The sequence below is a fragment of the Manacus candei genome, unplaced genomic scaffold, assembly GCF_025592945.1.
Source record: "Manacus candei isolate 608988 ecotype Guabito, Panama unplaced genomic scaffold, ASM2559294v1 h1tg000046l, whole genome shotgun sequence".
Classification (NCBI taxonomy): domain Eukaryota; kingdom Metazoa; phylum Chordata; class Aves; order Passeriformes; family Pipridae; genus Manacus; species Manacus candei.
The window spans coordinates 16,560,752-16,577,365 of record NW_026138094.1 but is presented as its reverse complement, the minus strand read 5'-3'; the positions used below and the strand labels follow the sequence as shown (position 1 = coordinate 16,577,365).

The following is a 16,614-nucleotide window of genomic DNA, read 5'->3' as shown; positions in this document are numbered from 1 at the left end:
CTCCTCCCACGCCGGGGTCTGGGGTGGGGGACGGGGTATTAATGAGCCCCACGGAGTGTGAAAGGACTCGATAATGAAGTTAAATGCCTCTGCCAAGGGGAGGAGGGTGCAGGGGCAAGCCTTTGAGGTGCAAAGCAGGCCCTCCACCCTCTCCCAGGCTGCATATCCCCTCCCACTGCACTCCAGCCATGGGGATGGCCACAGCTGGCAGTGGCAGGGCTGGGAGGAGGGACCTGTGGGTGTCTGGGCATCTGGGCCACCCCCAAATGCTGCACCTCAACACGAGGAGCCCTTGTGCACCCCGATGCCCGGCCCTGGCAGCAGCAGTGCCAGACCTGGGGGGCACCGGCAGCACCCCTCAGACTGGGGTCTGGAGCGGGTCCCCCTTGGGCTGGGTGTCTCCCTCCCACAGATGTGGGGCACGTCCTCTCTGTCCCTGTGTGTGAGCACCGTGCACACTTACACGTCCGTGTACCGTGGGCGGCAGGGGAAGGACCGTGCTGTTCCAAGCTGCGGCTTCGTCAAGGACCATTCCGAGCTGCCAAGGGCACCTCACGGCACCTGCGGCAGTAGCTGCGGGCGCCGGCGCTCGGCAGTACCTGCCCCAGTACCCGCTCTGGTGCCTGCTCTGCTCTCCCTCAGGCCCCAGGGCAGATGTGGGAGCCTTTGGCACAGAGCCCCAGCAGCGCATGAGCACCGTCCCTGCCATGGCCTGGCTGGGGGATGCTGGACGGGACACCCCAGATGAAGGTGAGGTGGGGGGAACGGCATGTCTGGGTCCCCCAGGGGTCAGCATGGGGGGGGTCTTCATCCTGGGTGGGACTGTACTCTGGGCAGGGGATGGGGGGACAGCAGGAATGGCCCAGGGTGGGTGGTGTGTTGGGGTCAGCTGCGGCTGCCTCCCTCTGCCCTGCTTGGTGCCAGGGACCCCTGTACTCTGGAGATGTGGGGGGCCTCTGGAAGAGCAGCAGGATGCAGTGAGCAGCTATGGATTGCACATGGAGCTGGGCTCAGAAATGTGGTGCTGGCACTGTGGCCCTTCGTCAGGGGCTCTGGGGGACGGGACCCCCAGTGCTGAGTGTGGCCTGTCGCCTTGGAGCTCCCACCTCAGGGCTGCCACTGCCCCTTTGCTGTTGAGGCAGGAAGGGGCCACGCAGACCCAGACGCCACAGTGGGAAATGCCAGCGCAGAGCCCCCCAGCATCGTGCCCTCCGAGCGGGGCTGTGCCTGGAGCCCCCCTGACGAGAGCGGCGAGGAGCCCCTGCGCCTGCCCACCTTCTCCCCCGCCGCCCAGGTGCGTGTGGCGGTCACCTTCGCCCTCTTTGCCCTCTCTGCCGGCTGCAACCTGGCCGTGCTGCGGGTGGCGGGGGGCCGGGGGGGCAGCCGGCGCCCCCACATCCGCCTGCTGCTGCGGCACCTGGCTGCTGCCGACCTGCTGGTGACGGTGGCGGTGATGCCGCTGGACGCCATCTGGAACATCACGCTGCAGTGGCGGGCGGGCGACCTGGCCTGCCGCCTGCTCATGTACCTGCGGCTGCTGGCCATGTACGCCTCCGCCTTCGTCACCGTGGTCATCAGCCTGGACCGGCAGGCCGCCATCCTGCGCCCGCTGGCCATCGCCCGCGCCCGCGCCCGCAACCGCGCCATGCTGCGCGTCGCCTGGATCCTCAGCGCGGGGCTGGCGGTGCCACAGGTACCGACCCCGGGGTCCCCAGCCCCTGGGCTGCCTCCCGGGGGTCTGGCGACACCAGCCAGGGTCAGTGCCTCGGTTCCACTGTGTGACCTGCAGGGTGGGGATTGAGAGGGGCTGGAGAGCCTGTGGGAGGGGGATGGAGAGGGGTTGGAGAGCTCTCTGCGATGGGGATGGAGGGGTGTCGACAGAGGGGCTGTGGCAGTGACCCCTCAGGTCTGCCCACTCCCTGGGGTGCCCTCTGGACCACCAGCAGTGGGGAGCAGAGCCAGCACAAGGGTGATGGTGGGTCCCACCCCACAGGCCGAGTCTGTCCCTCAGGTTCTGGGGTCCCAGCCTTGGCCTCTGATGCCCTTCCTTGGGGACGTGCAGACCCCCATCATCCCCGTCCCACTTCTCTCATCTCCAGCTGTTCCTGTTCCGCACAGTCACCCTGCGCCCCCCCCACAACTTCACCCAGTGCACCACACGTGGCAGCTTCCCCCAGCCCTGGCACGAGACCCTCTACAACATGGTGGGCTTCGTCTGCCTCTTCCTGCTGCCGCTGCTCATCATGGTCTGCTGCTACATCCGCATCCTGCTGGAGATCTCCCGCCGGATGGGCTCCGGCCTTTGTGAGTTCTGGGCACCACAGCATGCGGCCCCATGCCCGAGGAAGCACTGGTTGGGGCTCTGTAGGGATATCCCCACCCTCTCCCAGGCATGGGGTCCCTGTCCCAGCCACATTTCCCCCTCACAGGCTGTGCCCCCCCAGTCTCCTCACGGGACGCGTCACTGCGGTGCTCCAGGAACAACATCCCACGGGCCCGGCTGCGGATGCTGCGGATGAGCCTGGTCATCGTCTCCTCCTTCATCCTCTGCTGGACACCCTACTACCTGCTGGGGCTCTGGCACTGGTTCTGTCCCCATGCTGTGGAGAAAAGGGTCTCGTCTGCCCTCACACACATCCTCTTCATCTTTGGCCTCTTCAATGCGTGCCTGGACCCCATCACCTACGGGCTCTTCACCATCCCCCTCCGGGGAGGCTGGGGCTGCCCCTGTGGGCGCAGCCCCCCAACCCAGCCCCCCTCTCCAGCCACCGGCTCCTTCCGCTGCTCAGCCTCCTCCCTGCCACCCAAGCGGGGAGTCCTGGGGGCACGGGGGTCCCGGGGGGCTGCCGGCGATGCCACCTGCCACAGCAGCTCCCTGTGAGACCAACACAACTCCTGGGGTGCTCAGGGCAGGGGGGTCCAGCAGCAGGACGGCCAGGCCAGCACGGGTCCAGCAGGGATGGGGTCGCTGCCACTCTCTTCCTGCATCCCAAAGCATCTCTGTGGGCTCCAGGCTAGCAGGGGTGCCCCCCATCCCCTCTCCCCTCTCTGTGCTCTGCACAGCAATAAAGTGTCCCATGGCCACCTCTTGTCCTTCATGTCATGGGGGGCTCCAGGGTCCCCAGGAAGGGGCAGATCCAAGGGCACCCGCAGGCTGGCCTGGGGACTGCCCTCCCTGTTCACCCCTGCAGGGCTCTCGGTCCCCGTGGGTGGGGGGCCTGGTCCTTGTGAGTGACACGGAGCTGGTGGCAGTCTCAGAGCACTGCTGCCATTGGCTCTGTTCCAAACAGGAGCTCCTGGCTCCTGCCCAAGGCCACTGGGAGGCACACAGGGCTGGTGCTCCTGCCTGTGGCAGCTGCCCCAAGGCCAGCGCTGACAGTGGAGGTGGCACAGCTCCTGGGGCCCGCAGGGGTGGGAGGGGGCTGTGGGTGCCTGGGCCCCTTACTCCTTCCTGCATCCTGAGCTGAGCCCTTCCCACAGCACCAGGAGCGATGTCTGGGTGAGGGACAGACCATGAAGACTGCCCTGGCATCCCCCTGGCCTTGAGGAAGGGACCACAGCTGGGCTCTGCCTGGGGGGTCCCCACTCTGTTGCAGTGGGTCACTGGGCTCCCTCAGCCCCTCGGTCCCCACTGCCCAGTGGGACACTGATTCCAAACCACTGACAGGGTGGCCTCATGCTGGGATAGTGCTTGGGGGGCTGCTCCTGCCAAGGGATCTCTCTAGCTCCTTCTCCTATGCCAGGAGTAGGTTTGGCTGGTGCAGACAGGGGGCAGGCAGGAGGGCAGGCAGGAGTGGTGCCCAATAACAGAGGTGCCAGCCATGCTTGCAGGGATTTATTTGGAAGTGGCAAAGGCCAGTGGAGTTGCTCAAGCTCTGGGAAGGGATCTCACGCCTGCTTGAGGGCTTGAGGCCACCAGGGGTCTTGCACAGACCAGGGGTCTTGCACAGGGGGCTCACCCCAGGGCTCTCCTGGGGGTGTCCATTTTGTGGGGCTCCAGGGAATGGGGGGCTGCAGTCCCAAGCACGCTGGGGCAGGGATGGGGCTTCCCTGGCACGTATCTGCAGGGGGGGTGCGTGGTGGGCTGACTCTCAGGCGTGGACCCATGTGAGTATGAAAATACCACCTGGTAGGGGCAAATCAAACACTGCTGGCCTGAGAAATGCTTCGAGGGGAGGGGCTAGTAGAGCCACAGGACCACCCAGCAAAAAACCTGCCCTCATGGGATGCTGCTGCTGCTGCTGCAGCTCTGCTGCTGGGAGTGCCCTGGGACAATCAGGGTGCAGACAGAGACCCCCAGCCCACGGGCAGCTCTCCTCGGGCTGATGGCACTGGGTGGGCACCAGGTGGGCCAGAGCTGCCCCATCCCCTCACTGGCCGTGCAGGGCTCCAAGGGGCAGCTCGTGGCCATTGCAGTCATGTCGGGCTCTGAGGGTCCCCCAGTGTTGGTGCTGATACTGGTCCAGGGCACCTGCCCGCTTCTCAGAGGAGCCAGAGAGTGTGGACAGGGTGACCAGGCAGGGGGACAGGGCAGCGAGGTGGGCCATGGCGAGTGGGAGGCGATGTGGGGGGGTGCCTGTACTTGGGTGTCCACGTCCACCCTGTCCACCCCGCTCAGCAGCGTCACGTCACCCCCTGCTCCCACCTCCGGCACAGGCCAGAGGGAAAGCACAACCCCAGGGCCGCTGCCATCCCGCTCCCCGCTCTGCTCGGGCACAGACACATCGGCTCTAGGTGCTGGTCCCACTGCTGCCGGGTCTCTTCTCAGTGAAGAAGCTCTTGAGCAGCATCACCTGTCCGATGCTGACCACGAAGAGGATGAGGGTTTCCCCCACCGACCAGTATGAGACACGGCCATTGAGCTCCTCGGCTCTGCTCCGGTCCTGCGCCTCCCGCAGCCGGTAATGGGTCTGGGAGTCAATCACCGAGTTCAGCATCTCATGGATGGTGACGCAGGCGGATTCCATCTGGGGGACAAGGACAAAGGTGCCCCGTTGCTCCTGACACGGAACGACTGAGGGAGCAGGACACAGTCCCAAGAGCAGGACAGCAGTGCCTGTGGCATCAGTTCCCGGCTGGACCCCACCCAGAGTGGTTCTGCACCTGGGCAGAGCCGAGAGCCCCGCCGGGGCACCAGGGTGCCCAGCCCAGGGGCTCACACCCAGGGATGGAATGGCTGATGCAATTCCCTCTTGCAGGATGGACACTGAGTGCTGCAGCTGGGGAGCCCAGACCCAGCAGAGCACCCCTGTCCGGGCAGAGGATGTGGTGGGGCTGTTGGCTGGCGGTTGGCACTTCTGCATCTGGTGGAGGGGAAGGGGGATGAGCCTCCAACCGCCGTTCTGTGAGGCCCTCTGAGGGCTGCAGCAGGACCTTTCTCTGTCCCCCCCTCCCTCCCGGGACCTACCTGTGTCAGGGCAGTGACGCGGTTGTTCATGTCGGGCAGGATGGGCGGCTCGTCGCCCACCTGGAAGTCGAAGTAGACGATTTTGTGGGAGAAGGTGGAAAACTCATTGCTGAAGCAGAAGGTGTAGACACCCTTGACCTCGGTGCGGTGTGGGAAGCTGTCGTACTGCTTCTTGGTCTCCTGGTAGATGGTCTTGCCGTTGGGGTCCTCCACGTAGCAGTCTACGTCATAGTGTCCCCCACTGATCACCTGCGTGGGGAGACAGAGGAGGCACCTGCCCAGTGACGTGGCGAGGGCCCCCTGCCCCTGCCTGGCCCCACAGCTGTTTGAGAGGCCAGCGGGCACCATGCCCATGGGATGGGGCCAGGCCAGGGGAGCCCTGGGGAAGCTGTGCCCCACAGTGCCAGCAGCTCAGGTAGCGTGGCTGAATACAGGGACAGCCCCCAGGGCCAAGGTCAGGGGCTCCCATGGCTGCTGTGGGCACACCCCAGCCCTGGCTCCCAGGTGGACACTGCTGGTCACAGGGCTGGGGCTGGGAACAGCTCCTGGTGCAGCACGAGGGGAACTGAGGTACGCAGGAGGGGGGAACTGCAGCCCTGCATGAGGCTCTGTAGGGCTCGGGGCAGGGGCATGGGCAGGGGCATAGGCAGGGGCAATAGGCACACACATGGGCAGGGGCGTGGGCAGGAGGGCACGGGCAAGGAGGCACAGGCATTGGCATCGACAAGACAAAGGCAGGGGCATTGGGATGGGGCACAAGGGGGGTGCAGGCAGGGATGTGCACGAAGGTGCTGGCAGGGGCATGGGCAGGGGCTGCAGGCAGGGCGCATGCAGGGCTGCAAGCAGGTACGGGCAGGTACACGGCAAGGGGGTATCAGCAGGGCACGGTCAGGGCAGTACCTGGTAGTCGAGGGTGAACTTGATGCCGCTCTCCAGCTCCTGGTGGAAGCAGCGCCGGTCGCTGTCGGGCAGCTCCAGCGTCAGTTCCGTCCCGCCGGCCCCCAGAGCGCCCAGGAGCGCGGCCAGGCACAGTGCCCGCACCGCGCCACGCACCGCGCCCGGCATCGCGACACGCACCGCCACACGCACCGCGACACGCACCGCGACACGCACCGCGACACGCACCGCGACACGCACCGGCACCGCCACCGGGACCGGGACCCGCCCCCCTGACGTGGCGCTTCCGCTGCGGGCGGGGCGGGGCGGGGCGGGGGCGGCACCTCCGGCACTGGGGCGGGCACCCACCGGTACCCCGGGAACCCCCCAGGCACCCCCGGCACCCCGGGAACCACCCGGCGTCTCTGTGCCGGGCACTCCGGAATCCCGCGGGGATCCCCTCGGCACTCCCCGGACCCCCCGGGCCGGCCGGTGCCGGATCCCCGCACCACGAGTCTGTCCATCCAGCGGCGAGCGCTTTATTAACGCAGCGATCGTGAAAAAGCGTCACCCCGGCACCTGCCCCTGCACCACTACACACACGGACTCCTGTAAATAAATGCATTAATGGAATCTGTGGGCAGCCACGGCCCACGGCCGGCCCACGGCGCACGGAGCGTGGGATGAGGCGTGGGGTGAGGAGTGCTCCCCGCGCAGGGCGGGCAGCAGAGCGGGGTCCCGGCTGTGTCGCGGTGCCTGCGACTTTCCCGGTGGATGAACCCCTTGGGTAGGCCCGTGCCATCCTCGGTTACTTGGCATCCCGACTCCCACCCCGCCGGCAGAGGCTTCCCATGCAGCCAGGCTGGGACCTGAATCCTGTCCGGGGATTCAGCGCTTAGAGCTATTCGGAGTGGTGGAGAATGAACGCCCTGAACCTCAGGCGCTTCAGAGACGAGACAAGCCCATCCTGGCCCAGAACCGCGGTGCCGGGTGAGCTCAGCTGCCGGAGCTCCGAAGCTCTCGGGAATCTCGGAGGTGGAGGATTGTCTCCCTCTCCCGCTCCGAGAGGGCACCGACACGGTCCGTTGCCGGGGGGAGTGTTCCCGCTTCTCCAGCCCCCGCAGCACTGAGCCCCTTCCCTCCTGGAAGGCACTTCATGAACGCTCGGCCCCAAGGGTCACTGCGGGGGGCTCCGGGGGCAATTCGGTGTCAGAACGAGCGGGATGGATGAAAAGTGGATTGTGACTAGTGAGGAATAAGGGAACTGCAGGCAGGATCGGATCCTTGGCACGGAGCCTGGCGATCTCGGACGGTCTGGGATTGGCCTCCCAGGTGGTCGTTCCTGATTCAGCCTCTGGGCTCAGGTCTGACCCCCGCGGCCACCGGTGTGTCCCTGGAGCCGGTGACCACTCCATCTGGGACTGTCCCGTTTCTGCAGGGACAGCGTGGCTTTGGGAAGAAAATGGTGACACAGCTACTGGGCCACGACCTCCTCAAAATCGGAGAGGTGCCGCATCTGCTCCGCCTGCATGGAGTGTCTGCGGAGGAGCTTCCTGCGGGCTCTCAGGTCGCCCCGCCTGGGCGAGCTGGGTGCGAGGGGCACCAGGGGCTTCAGCCCAGCAGCCAGCGGGGAGGGAGCTTTGCTGCAGCCGATGTCAGGGATCGGGGGGTTGGGGTTCACATTCAGCGGGGGCAGATGTCCCGGCCTCGTGTGGGAGATGTGGTCGAGCAGCAGGGTCCCGGATCCTCTCCTCTCCAGCAAGCCAGGTGGTCGGCGCCGGACAGTGCTGGGTGATGTGCTCGCACTGCCAGAGGGAGACTCTCGTGAGCCATCCAGCAAGGCCAGGTGGGACCCACTCAGCTTCCTCCTCTCCGATGGCCCCTTCCCCATCTCGGTGAGGTGGGGGTCTCCGTTGTGCTCCGTGCCTGGCCTCCACCAGTGCAGAGTGTCCATCCCCGCGGCTGAGCCGGCGGCTGAGCCGGTGCTCTCTGGCTCCTCCGGCACTGTGCTGCTGTGGTGAAGGCGTGGGTGGGCAGCCGGGCTCTTCTCCTGGGTGGCTTTCCATGCCAGCGGCCCCAATGCCTGCTCGTCCGCCATAGGAAAGAGAGCGGGGTCCCTGCCCTTGCTGCTGCTGCTCCGAATGAGGGGGGTCTTTTTGGAGAGCGAGAGGTCTCCAATGCCCATGATGACATCCTCATCAGCACAGATGTGCGTGTCATCACGGTGTGCCGAGGCTGCCAGCACTGAGGGTGCCACCAGACCCCACGGCTCCGACCGCAGCCGCTTCAGCCGTGGCAGATGGGCCTTCCGGGCAGTACCAGCTCTCTGGCCTGGGGAGGGTGGCTCAGTGTCCCCGGTGTCTCCAGGGTGTGAAGCGTGTGGGGTGAGAATGCTGCTCTCCTTCTCTTCAGGGGAAGGTGCTGAGATGGGAGCTTTCAGGTGGGCATGGGAGGGTGCTGCGCCCACCTCGGGGGGGGCTCTCTCTTTGAACTCCAGCACAGGGGGAACATTCAGGTACTGCTTGGTGGTCTTAGTGCCAGAGGCTGATATGTCCATGGTGATGATGATCACTTCCTTCCCCTTGGCTCTGCAGGCATCCAGGAGGTGCTGCAGCACAGCCTTGTCTTCAGCATTGATGGCGTGGACCAGCGCCGAGGCTCCTGAGCGGTCCTCCAGGCTGGGGTCTGCCCCGTTCTCCAGCAGCAGGGACACCACCTCCCCCCCAGCCCCACGGATGCAGGCGTGCATGAGGGCAGTTTTCCCAGACTTGTCCTGGATGTTGGGATCAGCTCTGTTGTCCAGCAAGTACTTCACCATCTTGGCCTTGTGGATGCTCTGCTGGTCCACGTGTGTGGTGATGCAGGCCACCATCAGGGCGGTCTCCCCCTTCTCGTTGCTCTCGTTGATGTAAGCCCCCCCTTCCAGCAGCAGCCGGGTCAGCCGGAGCCGGCCGAGCCACACGGCCTTCAGGAGGGAGTTGCTCCCCAGCTCTAGCTCCGTCACCTCATCCATGGCACTGGCTGCTGCTCGGTGCTGGGTGATGGCAGCAGTGGCTGGTGGCTGCAGGAGAAAGTGTGGAGAGGTGAGCCCTGCTCCTTCATCCCCGCCTTCCCGGGATGCCATGCTCCGGGCACTGCCCTGCACCCCACTGCCCCTCTAGCCACATCCACCCACCTCCTGCAGGCAGCTGCCCAGGTGCACTGGTTTCCTGAAGAGATCAGAGAGTTCTTGATGGTCTCCACTGGCCTGCTAGGTCTGGGGGGCCACAGCATGAAGCCCACTGGAGACAGTGTGAGCATCCCACATGGCTTCTTGGGCTGGAGCTGGGGTCTCTGCTTCCCCTCTGCTGGAGGGAAGGAGAAGCAGCCACAGTCATGCTTTCTACTCTGTTTCTACTGCACCCGGTTTCTACTGCCCCCACTGCCCCCTGCTCCTGCTGCCCCCGCCCCCTGCTCTCAATGGCCCCCACTCCTGCTGCCCCCGACTCCTCACTCCTGCTGCTCCCCATTCCCTGCTCCTTCTTCCCTCTGCTCTCTGTCCCAGTCCTCAGGCCGTTCCTGGAGCCCTGGGCAGCTGGTGCCCCCAGAATCCCCCCGGGGTGGGCACAAGCCGCCCAGCCCTTCCCCACGCCCCCGTGCCCTCTGTGGGTGTCCTGCAGCCCCTGGACCTGCGGTCAGTGCTCGCACCGGGGCAGCACCGGCGGTGCAGCCCCGTCGAGAGCTCCCCACGGCCCCTTCTCGTGGGGACCCCTCGAGCCCGGGGAGACCCGGGCGTCGGTTCTTCCCCACCCCCGCCAGGCCGGTGCCTCCCGGCGCCCCTCCACCCCGGGGCCATCCCGGTCCCGCTCCCGCCGCCGCCCCCGGCTGGTGGGGATGATGGGAGCGCCCCCCACCCCCGGCCCGATACCTGCTGCCCGGCGCCGGTGCCGGTGCCGCTGCCCTGCGCCCTGTGCCGGGGCTGCTGCCGGTGTCGACGCCCGGTGTCGGTGCCGCTGCCCTGTGCCCCTGCCGGGGCTGGTGTCGGTGCTCGGTGCCGGTGCCCGGTTGCCGGTGCCGCTGCCCGGTGCCGCTGCCCGGCGCTGCGCGAGGAGGAGGGCGCGGGGGGCGGCGCGTCCGCCCGGGGGTGGGTGCGGGGAGCGGCGGGGCGGGGGTGTCCGCGTGCCGGGGGGCTGGAGGGGTCCGTGTCCCTGCCTCCGGGTGCGGGGGAGCGTGTGCGGGAGTGCGAGGGGGGAGTGTCCGCGCCCACCCGTGCGGGGGTGTCTGTGTGCGGGGGTGGGATGTGAGTGTACCTGCCCTCGGGGATCTCCAGATGGAGATGGTGGGACCCCGCCGTGGGCAAACCGGTCTGAGCCCACAGCCGGCCCCACTTGGAGCCGGGGGAGATTAGGAGCGCCCCGAGCCCCCTCTGGCGTTAGTAACCCTGTGGTCTGAGCGCACATCTGGGGAACCCCGAGCACACATCTGGGGCACCTGAGAGCACGCCTGGGGCACTGGAATGCTCTGTGCCGTGCAGGGGAAGTCGGGGTCCCTGCATCTGCTCCTCGGGCAGAGCTCCCTGTGCCCTGTACCAGGACTAGCACCAGCCTGCTGTCCCTCCGGATCTCCTTTGTCTCCAGATCTCCTTTGTCCCCAGATCTCTCATCTGTGCAGGAACCTGCTTCCCAGCAACCTCCTCCACTTTCCTCGGTGGCTCTTTTGGAGCAGTCCCAACAGGAAGAGGGAATTGGGAGGAAGGGGGAAATGGTCACAGATGCCCCTGACCCACCACCATAGCCCCCATGGCTCTGTACTTCCACAGACCATTGCAGCTGTGAGGGTGTTTGTCATTGCACCCTCTGGATCATGTTAACATTAGGGGGAATTTCTCTTGTGATTAATAAAATATAATCCAGTATTTCAGTGTTCTTCAGTCAGAGATGAGGATGACAATGAGAATCAGAGCCAGCAGAGATATTAAGTCAGTCTTATCACATTAGGGAGCATTTGGAAAACCTTATGGCAGCTTTGTCCTGACTCTGTTAATGCAGAGTTAATGCAGTACCTACCTAAACTGGCCATAAAAGCCCCCAAAATGTGTCTGTCTGTCCATTTTCTGTGCATGAGCACACCAAGTTACTTGTAGAAAATAAACACCTTAACTTTAAAAAACACAATAATATGAAGACCTTAATAAAATAAACACCTTAAAAAAACCTCCTGAAACCCACAAGTTTAGAAGACAAGCTGTGGTGGCAGGAAGAGCACAGGCTGCCTGGGATTGGGGTTTCTACTCCAGCACCAGAGGAAGCCACCGCAGCCCCTGAGTCAAGGAGGGTCTGCCCCACTCCCAAGGCACCTCAGGGTGGGTCAGGGGTGGTCCAGGAGGGCCAGAAGGAGGGAGGGGGTGGTGGTGGAAGATGGAAAGTTCTGGGGCCTCAGCAATTGCAAGTAGGAGATTGTTGGAAGGAAGTGTTGGGGAGCTGACACCCCCCCCCAAACACTCCTTCCTCCTCTGCCCCCCTCGCTGCTCCCATGAGTTGTCACCCCTGTACCAGGCTGGCTGTCCTGGCTGGAGAGCAGGAATGACCTGTCCTTGCAGGTGTTCAAACGTAAGAGTTCCTTTTCCTGCTCCACCAGCCTAGACTCACCAGCTTTAAGGTGTCTGTGGGGAGGGAGATGCCCCAGCAGGGAGGGCCGAGCATGGTGATACCAGCTCCATTATGCCAGTCATCTCGGGCAGCTGGGACCTCCACGGAGGGGAGCAGGAACAGCCCCTGTCTGCTGCCAGGGGGCCTCAGATCTGCCCCAGCCCTGTCCTGGCTTTGCAGAGCCAATGTGTCCACCTATCTTCATCCTCCTTGTCCTCCTTGCCAGTATCCCTGCCATCCCTGAGGATGCCATGGCAACGGGGCCACAGGGATGGCTGCTGGAGAAGCTGCAGCTCCACGCAGGACTCTGAGCCCTGGATTTGATCTCAGCAGTGCCTGCACAGCCTCGGGGGCAGTGAGATGGGATCTGCACATGGTCAGTTTGGGACAAGACTGGGATGAGGTGGCTTTGAGGTGCCCAAGGGTGCTCTGCCCGCACAGAACAGCCCTGGTAGGATGTGGAGGGCTGGGCAGTGACTGGAGGTGCTGCTGGTGATACCAGTACCCTGTGGCATGGGTGGTACTGGTACCCAGAATCCTCACCTGGGCAGGAGGCTCCTTCCCCCTGGCAGGGCAGAGAGAGGCAGAGGGGGCACAACTGTGACACTGATGAGAACATCAGAGATGCCAAGTGCTTCGTGGGGCCACCTCAGCACCGTCCCACCTGGATAAGCCAGGCAGTTCCCATCCCTTCATTAGCCTGCTGAGGTTATGATTAGAGTCTGGCCCAGCTCAAAGGAGGGGGAGCTGCTTTCTGGGACTGTAATGAGGCTCTCTGGTCTGTGGGGTGAATGTCCCCAGGGCGTTCAAGCGCGCTGCAGTGATGCCTCGGGGGGCTGAGGCCATGGGAGCAGGGACAGGATGGCAAGGGGCTGTTGGCTCCCTGTGCTCTACAGCTCCAGAGGAGCTGCAGCCCCCGGCTGGGCAGAGCCGGGTCTGTCTCTCAGGGAAGGGGTTTGTCCCAAAGTGCTGTGTCCCGGCACCTTTGGACCCCCAGCTCAGGCACAGGTGGGATGCCAGTGCAGCCTTGGCAAGGGCTGAGCCGGCACCGTCTCCCCGGGGACACCCGGCGCTGGCGAGTTCTATTTTGGGCTCTTTGCCGAGGGCTGTGTGAGCTATTCCTGCCAGCTCATCCCCACACGGCCGCCGTTTCGCCGTTTATAGCCGTGCTCCCCGAGCCCAGCACAGGGGTAGGGGAGCTCAGCATTCCGAGGGGGACCACCGGCTCTGCTGCCAACGCTCCTATTGCCTGGGGCACAGCCCAGGTTCCCCGACCTGTGGGGCACAGTGGGGCACAGCGGGGCTGCCCTGGGCACGGGGGGTCCCAGCCATGGGGTTTCACGGACAGAAGTGTCCAACTGTGCCCACAGCACCTCGCTTTCCCCTCAGACCCGAGCAGGGCTGGAGCCTGGGGCAGGTTTGCCCCTGCTTTGACTGGGACCCTGATTTCTCCTGCTGGAGTACCGACTTCCCACAGCATGCTGGAGGTTAATCAGCTAAAATCTGTGATGTCAGTGACATCTCTGCCACTGTCACCTCCTGTGGCCATGCAGTGCTGCTGATTTTGTCCCCTCTGGTCCCTGGCTTTGGCCAGAGGCTTGAGCTGCAGCAGCTCCTTGGCCAGGCTGGTGGAGCAGCAGCTCATCCCAAGCTGGTGCACCGGGAGCGATGGATGGAACAGGCTGTGTGACCCTACGTCCCGTGGCATCGCCATGGGCATGGGGATCTGGCACTCTGGAACTCTAGGACTGAAGGGTGTGTCCAGAGGGACCTGAAGTGGATGATGCAGGGGGTGATGATGGAGTGGGTGATGCAGCAGATGATGCAGTGGGTAGTACAATGGGTGATGCAGTGGGTGATGCAGCAGGTGGTGCAGTGGGTGGTGATGATGATGCAGTGAGTGATGCAGTGGGTGATGCAGTGGGTGATGAGGCAGCAGGTGATGCAGTGGGTGATGCAGTGCTTCCGGAAGAGGCTGCATCGCCCGAAAGCAGCTGCATCACCCAAAGCAGCTGCATCATCACAGCGAGCGGCTCTGATGTCTCTATAGCAACCATGGGGTAAAAATAGTGCAGCAGCTTTAGGGAGCCATCAGGGCCCGGCAGGGACTGCTGCTGGGATGGGTGCGTGGGGAGCAGGGGCTCAGAGGGGAGCAGGGGCTCAGAGGGGAGCAGGGCTCCCTGTGCTGCCAGGAGCTGCTGCTCTGTCAGGATGCTCCAGGGCCTTCGGCAGCTGAGCGGAGGAGGGAATGGGGTGTGGGGCTCAGGGTGTGGGGCTCAGGACGTGGGGTACAGGAGGTGAGCACAGCAGTGCAGAGCTTCCAGCTGCTTCTGCACCTCCCCCCTGCCTGTCCTCTCCCTCTGTCCTGGCTCTGGGCTGAGGGGATGGTGATGGGCATTTGCACACCAGGGTTTGTAGGTGCCCTGTGCCCTGATCACGCCTGCATCCTCACTGCCATGGTGGTGAACTTGGATCCAGGGCTGGATCCGTGTCAGATTGGCAGCTCTGCAGCTGCACTGGCTATGACAGACCTCGCAGGTGGCTGTGCCTGCTGTCCCCTTCCTGAGCTGAGGAATTCAGTGCCTATCTCCTTCTGATCCACATCTGAGGCATGAACAAAGTTATAACCTTTTCTCTAAGTAGGAGGGTTTGGAGTTGGGTGGGATCGGGGTCTCTCCAGCCTCTGCTCCACAGTATGGGGTGTCAGTTTGACTTGGACTCTAATAAGTTGTGGAAAGGTCTGAAAATAGGAATGTGCTGCTCTGTGAGCCAGAGCTGCTCCCCTTTGAGACACCAGCAGCATTTCCACAATTAGTGCATTGTGCTGGGCCTTGGAGAATGGCAGCTTCCATCCCTTGGACCCTGAGCACCAGTCTCCAGGGAGCTGGACTGTGGGACTGGGCAGGATGCAGGTGATGGGCTCTGGGGATGCTGTGGGGCCCAAAATTATCCTCTTTCACTAGGAGCAGGGTTGGGAGCTGTCCTGGTGTGCTGAGGAGTGGGGGGTATCTCACCTCCTCCTGCTCTCACTCTCAGCTTCCCGTACCACTGTGTCCATCACCAGAGCCCTGGGTACCCCACTCCTCTCTCCTTCCCCCTCCCAGTCCTGCAGACGCTGTTGTCTTGACAACACATCCCTCTCCCTGCACTTCTCCATGCTTTTCCCTTTGTAATCTGCACATTCTTGCACCTTCAAGGTGGGTTTTTCACCTGGATGTGCTCCAGAGGGGAAGTGGATAACCCCTTGGATCGAAAGACAGGAAATGACCTTGATGCCAGGCTGGAAATCACCAGATCCTGGCAGGAGGGAATATCTGCAGAATGTCTGTGGGCCACGGTGGAAGATGAGACTGGTTATGCTACAGTGGGTGAATCACTGAATCTCAAAATGGTTTGGGTTAAAGCTCATCTTGTTCCATCCCCCTGCCTTGGGCAGGGACACCTTCCACTAGACCATGTTGCTCCAAACTCTGTCCAACCTGGCTTTGAACCCTTCCAGGGAAGGACCAGCCACATTCCTGGGCAGGCATAGGGGGAGTGGAGTGACAATACAATTCATGTCATTAATTGCCAATTAAGATGAGAGCAAGTGGTCTGGGGCAGACAGAAAAGATGCTTGACCTCCCTGTGTTTATTGCTTGTGGTAATGGACAATAAATTCCTTGGGGTTTTGTGAGTCTTTCTGGGGATTTTCTGGTTTCTGGATGGGTGATTCCCTGCTCTGAGCTCCTGGAAGCAATGCTGCAGCTCAGATCCTGGCAGACCACAGTCACTGAGGTCTGATGTGTGCCTTGCCATAGGAAGGGGTTGCAGGCCACAGTGCCCATCCAGTGCTTTTCTGTATTTTGCTTAGTATTATTAAACTAAGTTTTATAAATATTCATGACAAGGAAATCAATGTAAAAATATTCCATTCTATCATTTTGCTTATTTAATTTTAGCAACTTGTTTTCTCTCAAGAAGCTGTTATGTTGCTCTTTGGGTTGTGTTTCACTTCTAACCCTGACAGATCCCCACAGGGAACAGTGACAGGGAAACATCAGAGCCTGGGCCCCAGGACTGGCAGAGCCTCAGGGCTCTAAATTGAATTGAAAGCCCAGGGTCTGGGTAGTTGGATTCTGACTTTGTCAGAGCTGAGAGATGAAATGTCTTCAGCCTGGAGAAGAGAAGGCTTTGGGGAGACAGACCTTAGAGCCCCTTCCAGTCCCTAAAGGGGCTCCAGGAGAGCTGGAGAGGGACTTGGGACAAGCACCTGGAGTGACAAGACATAGGGAATGGCTTCCCACTGCCAGAGGGCAGGGTTAGATGGGATATTGGGAAGCAATTCTTCCCAGTGCTGAGGCCCTGGCACAGCTTGCCCAGAGAAGCTGTGGCTGCCCCTGGATCCCTGGAAGTGTCCAAGGCCAGGTCAGATGGGGCTTGGAGCGATGTGGTCTGGTGGAAGGTGTCCCTGCCCATGGCAGGGGGTGGAATGAGATGAGCTTTGAGGTCCCTGTGGTTCTATGTGCCGAACACACCTTACACCCTCTGCCACGCTGTGCCACGCTGCACCCGCCGCTGTGCCAGGCTGCTGGCAGGTGAGGAAAGGTGCTGAGCGGGGGCAGGAGATCTGAGTTTGCACTCCTCAGAGCGTGTGTCGGAAGCGAACTGATCCGTATTTAACGACAGAGCAGAACAATAACCTGCAATTAGCTCCGTGCTGTG

General features: G+C 63.0%; 3 protein-coding genes across 4 annotated transcripts; 1 reads left to right on the top strand and 2 right to left on the bottom strand.

Annotated features, from left to right (window-relative positions):
- Window positions 1–589: 589 nt before the first annotated feature.
- Window positions 590–3,110, top strand: LOC127475116 (gonadotropin-releasing hormone II receptor-like). The gene is made up of 4 exons (XM_051796545.1): window positions 590–750; window positions 1,143–1,693; window positions 2,100–2,304; window positions 2,445–3,110. The coding sequence occupies exons 1-4, from the start codon at window positions 690–692 to the stop codon at window positions 2,879–2,881; spliced, it is 1,254 nt and encodes a 417-aa protein (XP_051652505.1). The 5' UTR covers window positions 590–689; the 3' UTR covers window positions 2,882–3,110.
- A 577-nt stretch (window positions 3,111–3,687) lies between these two features.
- Window positions 3,688–6,571, bottom strand: TMED3 (transmembrane p24 trafficking protein 3). The gene is made up of 3 exons (XM_051796666.1): window positions 6,308–6,571; window positions 5,408–5,656; window positions 3,688–4,967 (listed from the first exon to the last, which is right to left on the bottom strand). The coding sequence occupies exons 1-3, from the start codon at window positions 6,470–6,472 to the stop codon at window positions 4,731–4,733; spliced, it is 651 nt and encodes a 216-aa protein (XP_051652626.1). The 5' UTR covers window positions 6,473–6,571; the 3' UTR covers window positions 3,688–4,730.
- A 70-nt stretch (window positions 6,572–6,641) lies between these two features.
- ANKRD34C (ankyrin repeat domain 34C) lies at window positions 6,642–10,303 on the bottom strand. Of its 2 annotated transcripts, none has more exons than XM_051796665.1 (3): window positions 10,191–10,303; window positions 9,459–9,627; window positions 6,642–9,344 (listed from the first exon to the last, which is right to left on the bottom strand). In XM_051796665.1, the coding sequence occupies exon 3, from the start codon at window positions 9,294–9,296 to the stop codon at window positions 7,758–7,760; it is 1,539 nt and encodes a 512-aa protein (XP_051652625.1). In that variant the 5' UTR covers window positions 9,297–9,344; window positions 9,459–9,627; window positions 10,191–10,303; the 3' UTR covers window positions 6,642–7,757. The 2 variants fall into 2 exon arrangements, with proteins under 2 accessions (XP_051652625.1, XP_051652624.1); XM_051796664.1 differs by having other exon boundaries at window positions 9,459–9,630; window positions 10,191–10,219.
- Between the last annotated feature and the right edge of the window lie 6,311 nt (window positions 10,304–16,614).

Coding starts and splice junctions, on each gene's coding strand:
- TMED3 (XM_051796666.1), bottom strand. CDS start 6,472: ATGCCGGGCGCGGTGCGTGGCGCGGTGCGGGCACTGTGCCTGGCCGCG. Junction 5,657..6,307: donor AGTTCACCCTCGACTACCAG/GTACTGCCCTGA, acceptor CTCCCCACGCAG/GTGATCAGTGGGGGACACTA. Junction 4,968..5,407: donor GCGTCACTGCCCTGACACAG/GTAGGTCCCGGG, acceptor CTTGTCCCCCAG/ATGGAATCCGCCTGCGTCAC.
- LOC127475116 (XM_051796545.1), top strand. CDS start 690: ATGAGCACCGTCCCTGCCATGGCCTGGCTGGGGGATGCTGGACGGGAC. Junction 1,694..2,099: donor CGGGGCTGGCGGTGCCACAG/GTACCGACCCCG, acceptor TCTCATCTCCAG/CTGTTCCTGTTCCGCACAGT. Junction 2,305..2,444: donor CCGGATGGGCTCCGGCCTTT/GTGAGTTCTGGG, acceptor GTGCCCCCCCAG/TCTCCTCACGGGACGCGTCA.
- ANKRD34C (XM_051796665.1), bottom strand. CDS start 9,296: ATGGATGAGGTGACGGAGCTAGAGCTGGGGAGCAACTCCCTCCTGAAG.